The sequence below is a fragment of the Nerophis ophidion genome, linkage group LG04 (genome assembly GCF_033978795.1).
Source record: "Nerophis ophidion isolate RoL-2023_Sa linkage group LG04, RoL_Noph_v1.0, whole genome shotgun sequence".
NCBI classification, from domain to species: domain Eukaryota; kingdom Metazoa; phylum Chordata; class Actinopteri; order Syngnathiformes; family Syngnathidae; genus Nerophis; species Nerophis ophidion.
The window spans coordinates 5,415,491-5,435,259 of NC_084614.1; the positions used below are offsets into that span (position 1 = coordinate 5,415,491).

Here is a 19,769-nt window from a genome sequence, read left to right on the forward strand (position 1 = left end):
ATTGACCTGAAATATTCACATTGCCCACTTGAACTCAACAGAATGAACGCAATCTTTCTAAGGGCAACATTCCATATTAAACTGGTTGGATTGTTTTTTTTCTATGGCCCATGACTAGGGAAGGTTGTTTGCATTGGGTCATATAAGTGAATGCAATTAAAGGTCATTGACCTGAATTACTTACATCACCCACTTGATCTCAACAGAATGAATGCAACCTTTCTGCTGGCGATATTCCATATTAAACTGGTTCGATTAATTTTTTGTTATGGTCCATGACTAGGGAAGGTTGTTTGCTTTGGGTCATATAAGTGAATGCGATTAAAGGTCAGTGACCTGAATTACTCACATTGCCCACTCGATTAGAACCAAATGAATGTGATCTTTCTGCGGGCAATATTGCATATTAAACTGGTTGGATTGTTTTTTTTTATGGTCCATGACTAGGGAAGGTTGTTTGCATTGGGTCATATAAGTGAATGCGATTAAAGGTCAGTGACCTGAATTACTCACATTGCCCACTCGATTAGAACCAAATGAATGCGATCTTTCTGCGGGCAATATTCCATATTAAACTGGTTGGATAGTTTTTTCTTATGGTCCATGACTAGGGAAGGTTGTTTGCATTTTTGCCATTTAAGTAAATGCGATTAAAGGTCATTAAGCTAAAATACTCACATTGCCCACTTGATCTCAACTAAATTGAACCGATCTTTCTGCGGGCAATATTCCATATTAAATTGGTTGGATAGTTTTTTTTAATGGCCCATGACTAGGGAAGGTTGTTTGCATTGGGTCATTTATGTAAATGCGATTAAAACTTGACCTGAATTACTCACATTGCCCACTTCATCCCAACAAAATGAATGTGATCTTTCTGCGGGCAATATCCCATATTAAACTGTTTAGATAGTTTTTTTTGGCTGGACCCATGACTATGGGAGGTTGTTTGCATTGGGTCATACATGTGAATGCCGCGCATCACTCCAATCAGAGTGTGATTAAAGGTCCCATTGCCCACTTAATCACAACAGAAAGAATGTGATCCATCTGCGGGCAATATTCCATATTAAACTGGTTGGATCGCTTTTTTTATGGCTCATGACTAGGGAAGGTTGTTTGCATTGAGTCATATAAGTGAATGTGCTTAAAGGTCATTGACCTGAATTACTTACATCACCCAATTGATCTCAACAGAATTAATGCAACCTTTCTGGGGGCGATATTCCATATTAAACTGGTTCAATTGTTTTTTTCTTATGGTCCATGACTAGGGAAGGTTGTTTGCATTGGGTCATATAAGTGAATGTGACCTGATTTACACATATCTTCCACTTGATCTCAACCAAATGAATGAGATCTTTCTGCGGGCAAAATTCCATATTAAACTGGTTGCATAGTTTTTTTTTATGGCCCATGACTAGGGAAGGTTGTTTGCATTGGGTAATATAAGTACATTCAGAGTACGATTAGAGGTCATTGACATCGAGGTTGCCGTGGTTTTTCCGTAGACGGTTTGGCAGGTTTCCCTGCTCTTTAGGGGAGTTCATACAAGCTACTAAAAATCTTTAGTAACGGATAAATCACAGTAACCTTGAATATATTTATATATATAAAATGATGTTTTCTTTCATGTCCTCGTCTACCTTGAAGTTGTCTTCAGTCAAGCCTTCCTCCGTCTTGGCGTCTCTGATCATGGCGGCCACGTAGCGCTTCACCAGGTTCCTCAGCACCTCCTGCGCACAGTTCATCCATCAGCACACTTTCCACGGAGGAGGAGTCACGGCCTGTTGAGCGGGAGACGAGTGGCGGGCGGCGACTCCCCCCAAAAAAAGAGCGCACTTCACTGCCGCCCCCATTCACCCACCCACCCCCCTCCCCCCTGCTGAGGCGCACAAATAGTAGGACAGCAAATACACACCCTAACGACTCCTCATGACTCACTGGTAATGTCTTCTATCAGCAGATGGAAATGAACTAATATAGAATTTTTTTGTCTCTAACACACACACACACGCACACACACACACACACACACACACACACACACACACACACACACACACACACACACACGTATACAGAGAGGAAGAGGCGGAGCTTGCCTGGTACTGATGGTTTATCCTCAGGTTCTCTGCAGCCCGCCTCTGCACAGAAAACACCCGACAAAAACAACACATTTTCTTACCATTTCGTCAACAAGAATGGCGTTTGCAGTGCACCAAAATAAAGCAGGTTCTCGTTAACTTAGCATGTGTCACGTACCAAGTTTTATGACCCAGCTAACTCTGAGGCATACGGTTCAAAAATTTGGCAAAAAAGTTAACATGCTAATGTTAGCAAACTAGCATGCAAACAATTAGGATGTGTCACATACTGAGTTTTATGACTCTAAGGGATAGGGTTAAAAAAATTGGCAAAAAAGTTAGCATTTGAATGTTAGCAAACTAGCATGCTAACAATGAGCCTGTGTCATATACTGAGTTTTATGACTGTAAGGGATACGGTTAAAAAAATTGGCAAAAAAGTTAGCATTCTAATTTTGGCAAACTAGCATGCTAACAATTAACATGTGTCACGTACCGAGTTTTACGACTCCAAGGGATACGGTTAAAAAAATTGGCAAAAAAGTTAGCATTCTAATGTTAGCAAACTAGCATGCAAACCTTAGCATGCTAACAAATAGCATGTGTCACATACCGAGTTTTATGACTGTAAGCGATACGGTTAAAAAAATTGGCAAAAAAGTTAATATTCTAATGTAAGCTAACTAGCATGCAAACCTTAGCATGCTAACAATTAGCATGTGTCACATACCGAGTTTTATGACTGTGAGGGATACGGTTTAAAAAATTGGCAAAAAAGTTAGCATTCTAATGTAAGCAAGCTAGCATGCTAACAATTAGCATGTGTCACATACTGAGTTTTATGACTGTAAGGGATACGGTTAAAACATTTGGCAAAAAATTTAGCATTCTAATGTTAGCAAACTAGCATGCTAACAATTAGCATGTGTCACATACTGAGTTTTATGATTGTAAGGGATAAGGTTAAAAAAATTGGCAAAAAAGTTAGCATTCTAATTTTGGCAAACTAGCATGCTAACAATTAGCATGTGTCACGTACCGAGTTTTATTACTCCAAGGGATACGGTTAAAAAAATTGGCTAAAAAGTTAGCATTCTAATGTTAGCAAACTGGCATGCAAACCTTAGCCTGCTAACAATTAACATGTGTAACATACTGAGTTTTATCACTTTAAGGGATAGGGTTAAAAAAATTGGCTAAAAAGTTAGCATTCTAATGTTAGCAAACTGGCATGCTAACCTTAGCATGCTAACAATTAGCATGTGTCATATACCGAGTTTTACGACTCCAAGGGATACGGTTAAATAAATTGGCCAAAAAGTTAGCATTCTAAGGTAAGCAAACGAGCATGCAAACCTTAGCATGCTAACAATTAGCATGAGTCACGTACCGAGTTTTATGACTCTAAGGGATACGGTTAATACAATTGGCAAAAAAGTTAGCATTCTAATGTTAGCAAACTAGCATGCAAACCTTAGCATGCTAACAATTAGCATGTGTCACATATAGAGTTTTACGACTCTAAGGGATACGGTTAAAAAAATTGTCCAAAAAACAAGCATTCTAATGTAAGCAAACTGGCATGCAAACCTTAGCAGGCTAACAATTAACATGTGTCACGTACCGAATTTTATGACTTTAAGGGATAGGGTTAAAAAAATCTGCAAAAAAGTTAGCATTCTAATGTTAGCAAACTAGCATGCAAACCTTAGCATGCTAACAATTAGCATGAGTCACATACCGAGTTTTATGACTCTAAGGGATACGGTTATAAAAATTTGTAAAAAAGTTAGCATTTTAATTTTAGCAAACTAGCATGCTAACAATTAGCATGTGTCACGTACCGGGTTTTACGACTCCAAGGGATACGGTTAAAAAAATTGGCAAAAAAGTTAGCATTCTAATGTTAGCAAACTGGCATACAAACCTTAGCCTGCTAACAATTAACATGTGTCACATACCAAATTTTATGACTTTAAGGGATAGGGTTAAAAAAATCTGCAAAAAAGTTAGCATTCTAATGTTAGCAAACTAGCATGCAAACCTTAGCATGCTAACAATTAGCATGAGTCACATACCGAGTTTTATGACTCTAGGGGATACGGTTATAAAAATTTGTAAAAAAGTTAGCATTTTAATTTTAGCAAACTAGCATGCTAACAATTAGCATGTGTCACGTACCGAGTTTTACGACTCCAAGGGATACGGTTAAAAAAATTGGCAAAAAAGTTAGCATTCTAATGTTAGCAAACTGGCATGCAAACCTTAGCCTGCTAACAATTAACATGTGTCACATACCAAATTTTATGACTTTAAGGGATAGGGTTAAAAAAATCAGCAAAAAAGTTAGCATTCTAATGTTAGCAAACTAGCATGCAAACCTTAGCATGCTAACAATTAGCATGAGTCACGTACCGAGTTTTTTGACTCTAAGGGATACGGTTATAAAAATTGGTAAAAAAGTTAGCATTTTAATTTTAGCAAACTAGCATGCTAACAATTAGCATGTGTCACGTACCGAGTTTTACGACTCCAAGGGATACGGTTAAAAAAATTGGCAAAAAAGTTAGCATTCTAATGTTGGCAAACTGGCATGCAAACCTTAGCCTGCTAACAATTAACATGTGTCACGTACCAAATTTTATGACTTTAAGGGATAGGGTTAAAAAAATCTGCAAAAAAGTTAGCATTCTAATGTTAGCAAACTAGCATGCAAACCTTAGCATGCTAACAATTAGCATGAGTCACGTACCGAGTTTTTTGACTCTAAGGGATACGGTTATAAAAATTGGTAAAAAAGTTAGCATTTTAATTTTAGCAAACTAGCATGCTAACAATTAGCATGTGTCACGTACCGAGTTTTACGACTCTAAGGGATACGGTTAAAAAAAATTGGCCAAAAAGTTAGCATTCTAATGTTAGCAAACTAGCATGCAAACCTTAGCATGCTAACAATTAGCATGTGTCCCACACCAAGATATATGACTTTAAGGGATAGGGTTAAAAAAATCTGCAAAAAAGTTAGCATTCTAATGTTAGCAAACTAGCATGCAAACCTTAGCATGCTAACAATTAGCATGAGTCACGTACCGAGTTTTTTGACTCTAAGGGATACGGTTATAAAAATTGGTAAAAAAGTTAGCATTTTAATTTTAGCAAACTAGCATGCTAACAATTAGCATGTGTCACGTACCGAGTTTTACGACTCTAAGGGATACGGTTAAAAAAATTGGCCAAAAAGTTAGCATTCTAATGTTAGCAAACTAGCATGCAAACCTTAGCATGCTAACAATTAGCATGTGTCCCACACCAAGATATATGACTCTGAGGGATACGGTTAAAAAAATTGGCAAAAAAGTTAGCATTCTAATGTAAGCTAACTAGCATGCAAACCTTAGCATGCTAAAAATTAGCATGTGTCACATACTGTGTTTTATGACTGTAAGGGATACGGTTAAAAAAATTGGCCAAAAAGTTAGCATTCTATTGTTAGCGAACTACCATGGTAACCTTAGCATGCTAACAATTAGCATGTGTCCCACACCAAGATGTATGACTCTGAGGGATACGGTTAAAAAAATCGACAAATAAGTTGGCATTCTAATGTGAGCAAACTAGCATGCTAACAATTAGCATGTGTCACATACTGAGTTTTATGACTGTAAGGGATACGGTTAAAAAAATTGGCAAAAAAGTTAGCATTCTAATGTTAGCAAACTAGCATACAAACCTTAGCCTGTTAACAATTAGCATGTGTTACGTACCGAGTTTTATGACTTTAAGGGATAGGGTTAAAAAATTTACAAAAAAGTTAGTATTCTAATGTTAGCAAACTAGCATGCTAACCTTAGCATGCTAATAATTAGCATGTGTCACATACCGAGTTTTACGACTCTAAGGGATACGGTTATATAAATTGGTAAAAAAGTTAGCATTTTAATTTTAGCAAACTAGCATGCTAACAATTAGCATGTGTCACATACCGAGTCTTACGACTCCAAGGGATACGGTTAGAAAAATTGGCAAAAAAGTAAGCATTCTAATTTTAGCAAACTAGTATGCTAACAATTAGCATGTGTCACATACCGAGTTTTATGGGTGTAAGGGATACGGTTAAAAAAATTGGCAAAAAAGTTAGCATTCTATTGTTAGCGAACTACCATGGTAACCTTAGCATGCTAACAATTAGCATGTGTCCCACACCAAGATGTATGACTCTGAGGGATACGGTTAAAAAATTTTGCAAAAAAGTTAGCATTCTAATGTTAGCAAACTGGCATGCAAACCTTAGCCTGCTAACAATTAACATGTGTCACGTACCGAGTTTTATGAATTTAAGGGATAGGGTTAAAAAAATTGGCAAATAAGTTAGCATTCTAATGTTAGCAAACTAGCATACTAACAATTAGCATGTTTCACATACCGAGTTTTATGACTGTAAGGGATACGGTTATAAAAATTTGTAAAAAAGTAAGCATTCTAATTTTAGCAAACTAGCATGCTAACAATTAGCATGTGTCCCACACCAAGATGCATGACTGAGTGATACGGTTAAAAAAAATTGGCCAAAAAGTTAGCATTCTATTGTTAGCAAACTACCATGCTAACCTTAGCATGCTAACAATTAGCATGTGTCCCACACCAAGATGTATGACTGTAAGGGATACGGTTAAAAAAATTGGCAAAAACGTTAGCATTCTAATGTTAGCAAACTAGCATACTAACAATTAGCATGTGTCACATACTGAGTTTTATGACTGTAAGGGATACGGTTGAAAAAATTGGCAAAAAAGTAAGCATTCTAATGTTAGCAAACTAGCATGCAAACCTTAGCATGCTAATAATTAGCATGAGTCACGTACAGAGTTTTACGACTCCAAGGGATACGGTTAAAAAAATTGGCAAAAAAGTTAGCATTCTAATGTAGGCAAACTAGCATGCTAACAATTAGCATGTGTCCCACACCAAGATGTATGACTGAGTGATACGGTTAAAAAAATTGGCCAAAAAGTTAGCATTCTATTGTTAGCAAACTACCATGCTAACCTTAGCATGCTAACAATTAGCATGTGTCCCACACCAAGATGTATGACTGTAAGGGATACGGTTAAAAAAATTGGCAAAAAAGTTAGCATTCTAATGTTAGCAAACTAGCATACTAACAATTAGCATGTGTCACATACTGAGTTTTATGACGGTAAGGGATACGGTTGAAAAAATTGGCAAAAAAGTAAGCATTCTAATGTTAGCAAACTAGCATGCAAACCTTAGCATGCTAATAATTAGCATGAGTCACGTACCGAGTTTTACGACTCCAAGGGATACGGTTAAAAAAATTGGCAAAAAAGTTAGCATTCTAATGTAGGCAAACTAGCATGCTAACAATTAGCATGTGTCACATACCGAGTCTTACGACTCCAAGGGATACGGTTAGAAAAATTGGCAAAAAAGTAAGCATTCTAATTTTAGCAAACTAGCATGCTAACAATTAGCATGTGTCACGAACCGAGTTTTATGACTGTAAGGGATACGGTTAAAACAATTGGCTAAAAAGTTAGCATTCTATTGTTAGCAAACTACCATGCTAACCTTAGCATGCTAACAATTAGCATGTGTCCCACACCAAGATGTATGACTCTGAGGGATACGGTTAAAAAAATTGGCTAAATAGTTAGCATTCTAATGTTAGCAAACTGGCATGCAAACCTTAGCCTGTTAACAATTAACATGTGTCACGTACCGAGTTTTATGACTTTAAGGGATAGGTTTAAAAAAATTGGCAAATAAGTTAGCATTCTAATGTAAGCAAACTAGCATGCTAACAATTAACATGTGTCACATACCGAGTTTTATGACTTTAAGGGATAGGTTTAAAAAAATTGGCAAATAAGTTAGCATTCTAATGTAAGCAAACTAGCATGCTAACAATTAGCATGTGTCACATACTGAGTTTTATGACTGTAAGGGATACGGTTAAAACATTTGGCAAAAAATTTAGCATTCTAATGTTAGCAAACTAGCATGCTAACAATTAGCATGTGTCACATACCGAGTTTTATGGCTGTAAGGGATACGGTTAAAAAAATTGGCAAAAAAGTTAGCGTTCTAATTTTAGCAAACTAGCATGCTCACAATTAGCATGTGTCACGTACCGAGTTTTACGACTCCAAGGGATACGGTTAAAAAAATTGGCAAAAAAGTTAGCATTCTAATGTTAGCAAACTAGCATACTAACAATTAGCATGTGTCATATACTGAGTTTTATGACTGTAAGGGATACGGTTAAAAAAATTGTCAAAAAAGTTAGCATTCTAATGTTAGCAAACTAGCATGCTAACAATTAGCATGTGTCACATATAGAGTTTTACGACTCTAAGGGATACGGTTAAAAAAATTGTCCAAAAAACTAGCATTCTAATGTAAGTAAACTGGCATGCAAACCTTAGCCTGCTAACAATTAACATGTGTCACGTACCGAATTTTATGACTTTAAGGGATAGGGTTAAAAAAAATCTGCAAAAAAGTTAGCATTCTAATGTTAGCAAACTAGCATGCAAACCTTAGCATGCTAACAATTAGCACGTGTCACGTACCGAGTTGTATGATTGAGGCCGAAAACAATTCTTGGCAAAGCGCAGGTAAGGGACACGTACCTGCGGTATCTAAGCTTAAGTTGAGCTAGCTTGGCAAGCAGCTTGGTCGTGTCGTTTAAAACCAATAGGTTCCTTGCTTTCATGACAGACATGTAGGCTGAAACTAGTGACTGGCAGGAACATGCACCGTTGGTATCAAGGTTATCAGTCAAAATTAATCAAACAAGGAACACAACCTACTAACTTTATCCCTTGTGAATATGTTTTAAAAATCAATATGATTCTTGCATTAATCAGTTGACTCACTCCGAGAGTCCCGATGGTGTTGTGTCTGGTGGAGCTGGTCCGGCGACACACTTGGGTCCTGATCCAGCACATGAGGTACCAGAAAGACTTTGGACTGGGGACGATGTTGAAGGGCGGCGGCAGAGTGGCCCCTTCCTCAAAGTAGCTCATCCACAACTTCGCCCTGGCGAACTTCCACTCGATGTCGGCGTGGTCCTACGGGGGGAAAAAAAGAGCGCAAACCGCTTCCATCAAGTCCGGACCTGCCGGGGTGTGAGTAAGTACTCACCGCGATGTGCTGGTAGGAGTTGTTCATCATGGCGATGAGCATGTTGAGCAGCACCACCAGGGAGATGATGTTGTACGTGCCGAACATGGTGGCCCCGACAAACTCTGTGAACTGGTGGTCCGCGTCCACGTTGGTCACGTAGAGGCTGATCAGACCAAAGATGGACCAGAAGAGGGACTGCAGTGTCTCGAACAACCTGAGGAAGGACCGCCATGTTTCCTTCTGTGATTGTGAGCTAGCATGTGGTCACAGAATCCTTTAGAGGATTATTCTACTAAGTAAAGATGCTCTTGGATATCTTCTAAAGTGCACATGTCCATTAAAATCTCTCTAGAGAGTGGTGGCTCTTGCCCCCACGACAATTGGAATCCTAACGGAACGCAGGTTTGGATTTTAGGAGTGATAATAAAAACATTAAAGCTGCAAGCAGCGTTGGTCGGGTCCGCCTTTGGCTGCTGCCGCCGCTACTCAAGCCCTGGTCTAAGTCAGACCAACAGAGGTTTTTATTTCATGTCTCTACGACATTTCTAACAGAAGTTACATGCAGTTTTGTCTGGGTATTTTCCTAGGGGCCGCTAAGCGCAATTTAGATTTTTGGGGTTTGGTTTTTTATTAGATGGCAGTTTTTGCCAGTCCTGATGTGTGTGTAAAATTTGGTGAGTTTTAAAGCATGTTAAGGGGGTCAAATTATAGATCGGCGATTCTGGATGTTGTTGATAAATGGCTTTAGGTCTGCATAACAGAGCTTTAACTTGCACTTTGAAGCATTTTAAGTAGGTCAAATTACAGCTCAAAGAGGCAAAACCGTCATTTTTTAGGAAAATTTGCGCAGGGTTTTTTTTGAAGGCGCGTAAAATCCTAACCGGAGAACTTATCAAAACTCTTTCAATAAATTTTAATCCTGTGCGAGTTTGAAGCCAAAACGACAAACGGGCTCAGAGGAGATAACGTTTGAAAAAAGGTGACGGGTGTTTACAAAACTTTTATTTTGAAGGGGTAATTTTTAACTTCCTGTTGATTTTTCTGCAGGATTTCAAATATTAAATTGTAGGTCTAAGTGAGACCTACATAGAGGTTTTCGTTTCATGTCTGTCCGACATTCCTACTGGAAGTTACAAGCAGGAAAACTCACACCCAGTGGGACGTCGGTGACAATGATGACTATGAGAACCTTGGAGAGGACGAAAGCAATGGATGTCGAGCGGGTCTAACATGATACTGTGAAGGTTCAATCCATAATGGATCCAACACAGTCGCGAGAGTCCAGTCCAAAGCGGATCCAACACAGCAGCGAGAGTCCCATCCACAGCGGATTCCGCAGGAAAACATCCCAAGCGGAGGCGGATCAGCAGCGCATAGATGTCTCCAGGCCGATACACAGGCCGGATCAGACCGGACCCCCTCCACAAGGGAGAGTGGGACATAGGACAAAAAGAAAAGAAACGGCAGATCAACTGGTCTAAAAAGGGAGTCTATTTAAAGGCTAGAGTATACAGATGAGTTTTAAGGTGAGACTTAAATGCTTCTACTGAGGTGGCATCTCGAACTGTTACCGGGAGGGCATTCCAGAGTACTGGAGCCCGAAATGAAAACGCTATCCAACTTTGTACTATCTGATTATGAGTAAATACAACTGTTGTAACAATCTCTATTGTTCCGGTTTAAGATTCAGACTTTTCTACCACATAAAATTGGCGTCACGAACAGGATGACTTTTCTACCACAGAGGTCATCAGACTCAAACGGATCAAAGGAATAATGTCAGGAATAGATTGCCTGGCCGGCCCCAAGGCTAGAATTACAAAAAGGGGTATTTAGTCGCAATTGTCCGAGAGGACATCAGAAGAGTAATAATGCCCATACTTTTTCTCCTGGAAGCTGCAGTTCAAGTCTAAGGTTCGTTGAAACAAATAAAGCCTTTTGTTCGGCGATTCCCCGTTGTTGTCGTCCTGGCTCATCACCCATCACACGACCACCAAATATGTGACGCTACCAGACGTGAAGAAAAAATGCGGACTTTACTCTTCTAAAGAACGACTTTCAAGAAGTTGGAGAGTGTCTGTGAGTCTTTGTGTGCTTTTGTTGAGGTTGGATGCCAATGATCCGATGATTGATACAGGGTCTACTGGGGCATTCGCTACAGCGGGGAGAGTAGCTTGCATACAACCATAGCGTAGGCAGTGGAATCCACGATCAATCAATCAATGTTTATTTATATAGCCCTAAATCACAAATGTCTCAAAGGACTGCACAAATCATTACGACTACAACATCCTCGGAAGAACCCACAAAAGGGCAAGAAAAACTCACACCCAGTGGGCAGGGAGAATTCACATCCAGTGGGACGCCAGTGACAATGCTGACTATGAGAAACCTTGGAGAGGACCTCAGAAGTGGGCAGCCCCCCACCCCCTCTAGGGGACCGAAAGCAAAGGATGTCGAGCGGGTCTAACATGATACTGTGAAAGTTCAATCCATAGTGACTCCAACACAGCCGCGAGAGTTCAGTTCAAAGCGGATCCAAGACAGCAGCGAAAGTCCCGTCCACAGGAAACAATCCCAAGCGGAGGCGGATCAGCAGCGTAGAGATGTCCCCAACCAATACACAGGCGAGCGTTCCATCCTGGGTCTCGACTCTGGACAGCCAGTACTTCATCCATGGTCATCCATGAATAAGAACTGTGGGGACCTTGTGGCTCAGGGGTAGTGTCTCTAACCTCTGATCAGCAGGTTGTGTTCAAGTCATGTTTCTCAAAAGGCCAATTCCTCCTGTTGTTCTTTAATGGACTTCATTTTGTTAACTTGGAACACAAAAGGGTATTCTAAGGATTCAGGGACAACTAAGGAATCAAGTCCAACTTCCATCCATCCATCCATCCTCTTTCGCTTTCCCGTGTTCGAGTCGTGGGGGCAGCAGCCTAAGCAGGGAAGCCCAGACTTCCATCTCCCCAGCCACTTCGTCTAGCTCTTCCCGGGGGATCCCGAGGCGTTCCCAGGCCAGCCGGGAGACATAGTCTTCCCAACGTGTCCTGGGTCTTCCCGGTGGCCTCCTACCGGTTGGACGTGCCCTAAACACCTCCTTAGGGAGGCGTTCGGGTGGCATCCTGACCAGATGCCCGAACCACCTCATCTGGCTCCTCTCCATGTGGAGGAGCAGCGGCTTTACTTTGAGCTCCTCCCAGATGGCAGAGCTTCTCACCCTATCTCTAAGGGAGAGACCTGGAAACTCATTTCGGCCGCTTGTACCCGTGATCTTATCCTTTCGGTCATGACCCAAAGCTCATGACGGTAGATCGACCAGTAAATTGAGAGCTTTGCCGTCCGGCTCAGCTCCTTCTTCACCACAACGGATCGGTACAACGTCCGCATTACTGAAGACGCCGCACCGATCCTCCTGTCTATCTCACCATCCACTCTTCCCTCACTCGTGAACAAAACTTTTAGGTACTTGAACTCCTCCACTTGGGGCAGGGTCTCCTCCCCAACCACGCTTTTACGGTAGAGAACCATGGACTCGGACTTGGAGGTGCTGATTCTCATTCCGGTCACTTCACACTCGGCTGCGAACCGATCCAGTGAGAGCTGAAGATCCTGGCCAGATGAAGCCATCAGGACCACATCATCTACAAGTCCAACCTGTCACTGATTAAGATGGCGGTGTGTTCCAATACTTCCTACCATAGGGTCTATCGGTTGTATTCACCTGACTATGGGAGACTCGAAGTGGTGGGCCAGCTAACGTCTGTTGTCATTGCGTTTTCGTTTAATGCTGTTGGAATCGTTCAAACGGCGCCTAGGATACAAGTTTCTTCAGAGTTCCTCTAGAGGTAAGGGCAAAAGAGTGCAAGATTTTACGAAAAACGACAAGAAAAGTACGGCGCACTCCAGTACAAAAAGGCAAAGAACGTTCGTTAAAGGTCTGTTTGATGTACTTTTAACGTTTAGTGTTTCCCATTTAAGTGTTACCTTGTCGTTGATCGTATTTCTTTCGTAAACCACCACCTCTGCGAATCTGGATGAAATTAAGCAAATGTGAGCAAAGCCTAAAAAGAGTTCAGCTTTTTCTAAAAGCAGCAATCATTAACGAAGCTTTCAGGACATACATGACGTTGAGATCTGTAGTTCTATTTTAATTGAGACGTGTACTCGTAAGCGGCGAGTACGACAACACACGTAGCTGTAGACGCAAAGTTAAACCCCAGGAAAGTCTTGATACTATTTTCCTTCACCCAGCCCCAAACAAGAAAGTTGTCGACCTCCATGCTTTTCCAGGTTTTCAACTGCCGCATAGAATGATGTCCGGAGCGCCAGATAGTCGACAAGTCTGGGAACACCACAGATATCCCTCGACAAGTATCAAGTATAGGGATTTATTCCATTCCGTAGTTACATTTTTTTGCTCGTAGGCCCTGTGCCTACTCAGATGGTTCGCAATCCAGCAACGGGGTCCTCAAGGTTCAAGGGTAGCACATCTGATGCCACATCAGAATGTTGTGTGTTCAAATCAGGTAGAGATTTTCCTTTGAGGCAAACTCCTTCCATCAAACGCTAATACTGTGGGGATGTTGTGGCACAAAGGTAGCGCGTCTGACTTCAGGTCAGGTCTGCTTGTTCAAATAACGTCAGGGTCATGTTTTTCTGAGGAAATATCCTCTCCTCGTGACCTTACAGACTTTGTTTTGTGGAAAAAAAACAGTACCCTATACCTTGCATACCACTGTATTGTATGCATTCTGGTCTACGCTGAAGAAGGATCTTTAACTCCGGGGACCTTGTGGATCAATGGCAGTGTGTCTAACTCCACTTAAGAAGGTTGTTGGTTCAAATCAAGACAGGGTACTGTTCTTCTGAGACAAGCTCCTCCTGTCATTCCTTTACGGATTTTGTTTTAGTATACCTCTTTAGTTCTATACCTCGTATACCACTGTATTGTATGCATTCTGGTCTACGCTGAACAAGGATCTTTAACTCCGGGGAACTTGTGGATCAATGGCAGTGTGTCTAACTCCACTTAAGAAGGTTGTTGGTTCAAATCAAGACGGGGTACTGTTCCCCTGAGACAAGCTCCTCCTGTCATTCCTTTATGGACTTTGTTTTAGTATACCTCTGTATTGTATGCATTCTGGTCTACGCTGAACAAGGATCTTTAACTCCGGGGACCTTGTGGATCAATGGCAGTGTGTCTAACTCCACTTAAGAAGGTTGTTGGTTCAAATCAAGACAGGGTACTGTTCTTCTGAGACAAGCTCCTCCTGTCATTCCTTTATGGATTTTGTTTTAGTATACCTCTTTAGTTCTATACCTCGTATACCACTGTATTGTATGCATTCTGGTCTACGCTGAACAAGGATCTTTAACTCCGGGGACCTTGTGGATCAATGGCAGTGTGTCTAACTCCACTTAAGAAGGTCGTTGGTTCAAATCAAGACAGGGTACTGTTCTTCTGAGACAAGCTCCTCCTGTCATTCCTTTATGGACTTTGTTTTAGTATACCTCTTTAGTTCTATACCTCGTATACCACTGTATTGTATGCATTCTGGTCTACGCTGAACAAGGATCTTTAACGCCGGGGAACTTGTGGATCAATGGCAGTGTGTCTAACTCCACTTAAGAATGTCGTTGGTTCAAATCAAGACAGGGTACTGTTCCTCTGAGACAAGCTCCTCCTGTCATTCCTTTATGGACTTTGTTTTAGTATACCTCTTTAGTTCTATACCTCGTATACCACTGTATTGTATGCATTCTGGTCTACGCTGAACAAGGATCTTTAACTCCGGGGAACTTGTGGATCAATGGCAGTGTGTCTAACTCCACTTAAGAAGGTCGTTGGTTCAAATAAAGACAGAGTACTGTTCCTCTGAGACAAGCTCCTCCTGTCATTCCTTTATGGACTTTGTTTTAGTATACCTCTGTATTGTATGCATTCTGGTCTACGCTGAACAAGGATCTTTAACTCCGGGGACCTTGTGGATCAATGGCAGTGTGTCTAACTCCACTTAAGAAGGTTGTTGGTTCAAATCAAGACAGGGTACTGTTCTTCTGAGACAAGCTCCTCCTGTCATTCCTTTACGGATTTTGTTTTAGTATACCTCTTTAGTTCTATACCTCGTATACCACTGTATTGTATGCATTCTGGTCTACGCTGAACAAGGATCTTTAACTCCGGGGAACTTGTGGATCAATGGCAGTGTGTCTAACTCCACTTAACAAGGTTGTTGGTTCAAATCAAGACGGGGTACTGTTCCCCTGAGACAAGCTCCTCCTGTCATTCCTTTATGGACTTTGTTTTAGTATACCTCTGTATTGTATGCATTCTGGTCTACGCTGAACAAGGATCTTTAACTCCGGGGACGTCGTGGATCAATGGCAGTGTGTCTAACTCCACTTAAGAAGGTCGTTGGTTCAAATCAAGACAGGGTACCGTTCCTCTGAGACCACCTCCTCCTGTCATTCCTTTATGGACTTTGTTTTAGTATACCACTGTATTGTATGCATTCTGGTCTACGCTGAACAAGGATCTTTAACTCCGGGGACCTCGTGGATCAATGGCAGTGTGTCTAACTCCACTTAAGAAGGTTGTTGGTTCAAATCAAGACAGGGTACTGTTCTTCTGAGACAAGCTCCTCCTGTCATTCCTCTTTGGACTTTGTTTTCGTATACCTCTTTAGTTCTATACCTCGTATACCACTTTACTGTATGCATTTGGGTCCACAATGAAAAATGCACTCGATCTGTCAGGACCTCATGGTGCAACGGTAGTGCGTCTGACTCCAGATCCGAAGGTTCCGTGGTCAAATCACATAGAGGTCATGTTACTCTGAGGCAAACTCATCCCATCATTATTTTTACGGACTTTTCTTTCTAAACTGGGAACAGAAAAAGGTATTCTATACCAAGCATACCACTCTACTCTATGCAGTTGGGTCCACGATGAATAAGACTCCACAACTGTTGAGATCTCGTGGCTCTACTGCATGCCGTCTGGTGTATGCTGAATAAAACGCTCCAGCTATGGGGTCCTCGAAGTACAAGGGTAGCACATCTGATGCCAGATCAAGAATGTTGCATGTTCTAACCAGGTAAAGATTTTGCTTTGAGGCCAAGTCTGCCGGTCAAACGCATGAATCGCGAGTATCTCGAGGCGCAAATGTAGCATGTCTGGCTGTGTACTCGAATTACGTCGAGGTCATGATCCTCTGAGGCATGTTCCTCCTTCGTTACAATTTTTTTTGGGCGGGGGGAGGTATTCTATACCTTGCGTACCACTTTAACAAATGCCACCCGAGCAAAGTATTGTGACTATCAGGACCTCATGGCGCAACGGTAGCGCGTCTGACTCCAGATCAGAAGGTTGCGTGTTCAAATCACGTTGAGGTCATGCTTCTCTGAGGCAAACTCATCCCGTCATTACTTTTATGGACTTTGCTTTGTAAACTGGGAACAGAAAAATCAATCAATGTTTATTTATATAGCCCCAAATCACAAATGTCTCAAAGGACTGCACAAATCATTATGACTACAACATCCTCGGAAGAACCCACAAAAGGGCAAGGAAAACTCACACCCAGTGAGCAGGGAGAATTCACATCCAGTGGGACGCCAGTGACAATGCTGACTATGAGAAACCTCGGAGAGGACCTCAGATGTGGGAACCCCCCCCCTCTAGGGGACCGAAAGCAATGGATGTCGAGCGGGTCTAACATGATACTGTGAAAGTTCAATCCATAGTGGCTCCAACACAGCCGCGAGAGTTCAGTTCAAGCGGATCCAAGACAGCAGCGAGAGTCCCGTCCACAGGAAACCATCTCAAGCGGAGGCGGATCAGCAGCGTAGAGATGTCCCCAACCGATACACAGGCGAGCGGTCCATCCTGGGTCTCGACTCTGGACAGCCAGTACTTCATCCATGGTCATCGATGAATAAGAACTGTGGGGACCTTGTGGCTCAGGGGTAGTGTCTCTAGCCTCTGATCAGCAGGTTGTGTTCAAGTCATGTTTCTCAAAAGGCCAATTCCTCCTGTTGTTCTTTAATGGACTTCATTTTGTAAACTTGGAACACAAAAGGGTATTCTAAGGATTCAGGGACAACTAAGGAATCAAGTCCAACTTCCATCCATCCATCCATCCTCTTTCGCTTTCCCGTGTTCGAGTCGTGGGGGCAGCAGCCTAAGTAGGGAAGCCCAGACTTCCCTCTCCCCAGCCACTTCGTCTAGCTCTTCCCGTGGGATCCCGAAGCGTTCCCAGGCCACGTAGTCTTCCCAACGCCTGTTCGGAATTGGTTTCGTGAACAGAAAACAGAGTAGGGTATTCTATACCAAGCATACCATTGTACTGCATGCATTCAGGTACACGATGAACAAAGTTAAACAGCTATCAAGACCTCATGGCGGGCTTCACGGTGGCAGAGGGGTTAGTGCATCTGCCTCACAATACAAAGGCCCTGAGTAGTTGTGGGTTCAATCCCGGGCTCAGGCTCTTTCTGCATGTCCTCTCCGTGAATGCGTGGGTTCCATCGGTGTACTCCGGCTCCCTCCCACCTCCAAAGACATGCACCTGGGGATAGGTTGATTGGCAACACTAAATGGTCCCTAGTGTGTGAATGTTGTCTGTCTATCTGTGTTGGCCCTGCAATGAGGTGGCGACTTGTCCAGGGTTTACCCCGCCTGCCACCCGATTGTAGTTGAGATAGGCACCAGCGCCCCCCGCAACCCCGAAAGGGAATAAGCGGTAAAATATTTAATGGAAGGACCTCATGGCGCAACAGTAGCACGTCTGACTCCAGATCTGAAATTTGCAAGTTCAAATCACGTTGAGGTCATGTTTCTATGAGGTGAATTCCTCTAGTTGTTCGATTTTATGGAATTTGCTTTGTAAACTGGGAACAGAAAAAGGTATTCTGTACCAAGCATACCACTCTACTGTATGCAGTTGGGTCCACGATGAACAAGACTCCACAACTGTTGAGATCTCGTGGCTGTACTGTATGCCGTCTGGTCTATGGTGAATAAAAAGCTCCAGCAATGGAGTCCTCGAGTTGCAAGGGTAGCACATCTGATGCCAGATCAGAATTCTGTGTGTTCTGATCAGTTAGAGATCATTTTCCTTTGAGGCCAATTCGTCCGAACAGAAGAGTGAACTGTGAGGATCTCGTGGCGCAACGGTAGCGCGTCTGACTCCAGATCAGAAGGTTGTGTGTTCAAATCACGCCGAGGTCATGTTACTCTGAGACAAGTTCTTTCATTACTTCACAAATCTTTTGGGGGTGAACACAGGTATTCTATGCTTTGCATACCACTCTACTATATGCATTTGGGTACACGATTAATAAGTTAAAATAAACTATCAGGACCTCATGGTGCAACGGTAGCGCGTCTGACTCCAGATTAGAAGGCTGTGTGTTCAAATCACGTTGAGGTCATGTTATAATAAATAGGCCAGCCTGTCATTCTTCTAATGGACTTTGCTTTGTAAAATTGGAACAGGAAAACTTAGTCTATACCAACCATAGTACTGTATGCAGTTGGGTCCATGATGATCAAGACTCCACAACTGTAGAGATCACCTGCAATCTGGTCTGTAATGACCAAAAAGGTCCAGCAATGGGCTCCTCGAGGTGCAAGGCTAGCCTATCTGACCCCATATCAGACCAGAAAGCTGCACGCTCATGTTGAGGTTATGTTTGTCCGAGGCAAACTCCTCATGCCTTTACTTCATGGACTTTATTTTGGGGGGGGGGGGGAAGGTATGGTATATCTTGCATACCACTGTACTAGATGCAGTCAGGTCTGCGATAAACAGGGAACTTTACTTATGGGGACCTGGTGGCATAATATGCGTGTAACTTCCTCCTGTCATTCCTTTATGGACGTTGTTTTAGGAACAGAAACATGTATGTTATACCTTCCATACCACTGTATTGTTGCAAATCAGGTCGAGGACATTTTCCTTTGAGGAAATCTCCTTCTGTCATTCCCTTTATGGAATTTGTTTTGCGAACTGAGAACAGAATGAGGTATTCCATACCAAGCAGACCACTGCACTGCATGCAGTCAGGTACACGATGAACAAAGTCAGGTGAGTATCAGGACCTCATGGCGCAACGGTAGCGCGTCTGACTCCAGATCAGAAGGTTGCGTGTTCGAATCACGTTGAGGTCATGTTTCTCCTTTCATTACTTCTTTTTTTGGCGGGGAAATAGGTATCCTATACCCAGTGAACCACTTTACTGTATTCATTAGGTACATGGTGAACAAAGGTGTCCACCTATCAGGACCTCATGGTGCAGTGGTAGCACGTCTGACTCCAGATCTGAAGTTTGTGTTTTCAAATCAGGTTGAGGTCATGTTACTCTGAGGCAAACTCATCCCATTGTTCCTTTTATGGACTTAGCTTTGTAAACTGGGAACAAAAAAAAATATACCAAGCATACTATTGTACTGAATGCAGTTGGGTCCACGATGAACAAGACTCCACAACTGTTGAGATCTCGTGGCTGTACTGTATGTCGTCTGGTCTA

General features: G+C 42.0%; 1 protein-coding gene and 4 non-coding genes across 5 annotated transcripts in view; 4 read left to right on the forward strand and 1 right to left on the reverse strand.

The window, feature by feature from the left end:
* Positions 1-19,769, reverse strand: part of LOC133550789 (short transient receptor potential channel 4-like) — a 73,752-nt gene that overhangs the window by 2,536 nt on the left and 51,447 nt on the right. The window contains exons 10-13 of the mRNA XM_061896828.1: positions 9,255-9,450; positions 8,987-9,181; positions 2,106-2,147; positions 1,647-1,736 (exon numbers count right to left, since the gene is read on the reverse strand). Of these exons, the coding sequence (XP_061752812.1) occupies positions 1,647-1,736; positions 2,106-2,147; positions 8,987-9,181; positions 9,255-9,450 (523 nt within the window). The remainder of the gene's footprint in view (positions 1-1,646; positions 1,737-2,105; positions 2,148-8,986; positions 9,182-9,254; positions 9,451-19,769) is intronic.
* Positions 16,561-16,632, forward strand: trnaw-cca (transfer RNA tryptophan (anticodon CCA)). Its single transcript has one exon. It is a non-coding gene; the product is annotated as a tRNA-Trp (tRNA).
* Positions 18,397-18,468, forward strand: trnaw-cca (transfer RNA tryptophan (anticodon CCA)). The gene has a single exon. It is a non-coding gene; the product is annotated as a tRNA-Trp (tRNA).
* Positions 18,600-18,671, forward strand: trnaw-cca (transfer RNA tryptophan (anticodon CCA)). The gene has a single exon. It is a non-coding gene; the product is annotated as a tRNA-Trp (tRNA).
* On the forward strand, positions 19,339-19,410 carry trnaw-cca (transfer RNA tryptophan (anticodon CCA)). The gene has a single exon. It is a non-coding gene; the product is annotated as a tRNA-Trp (tRNA).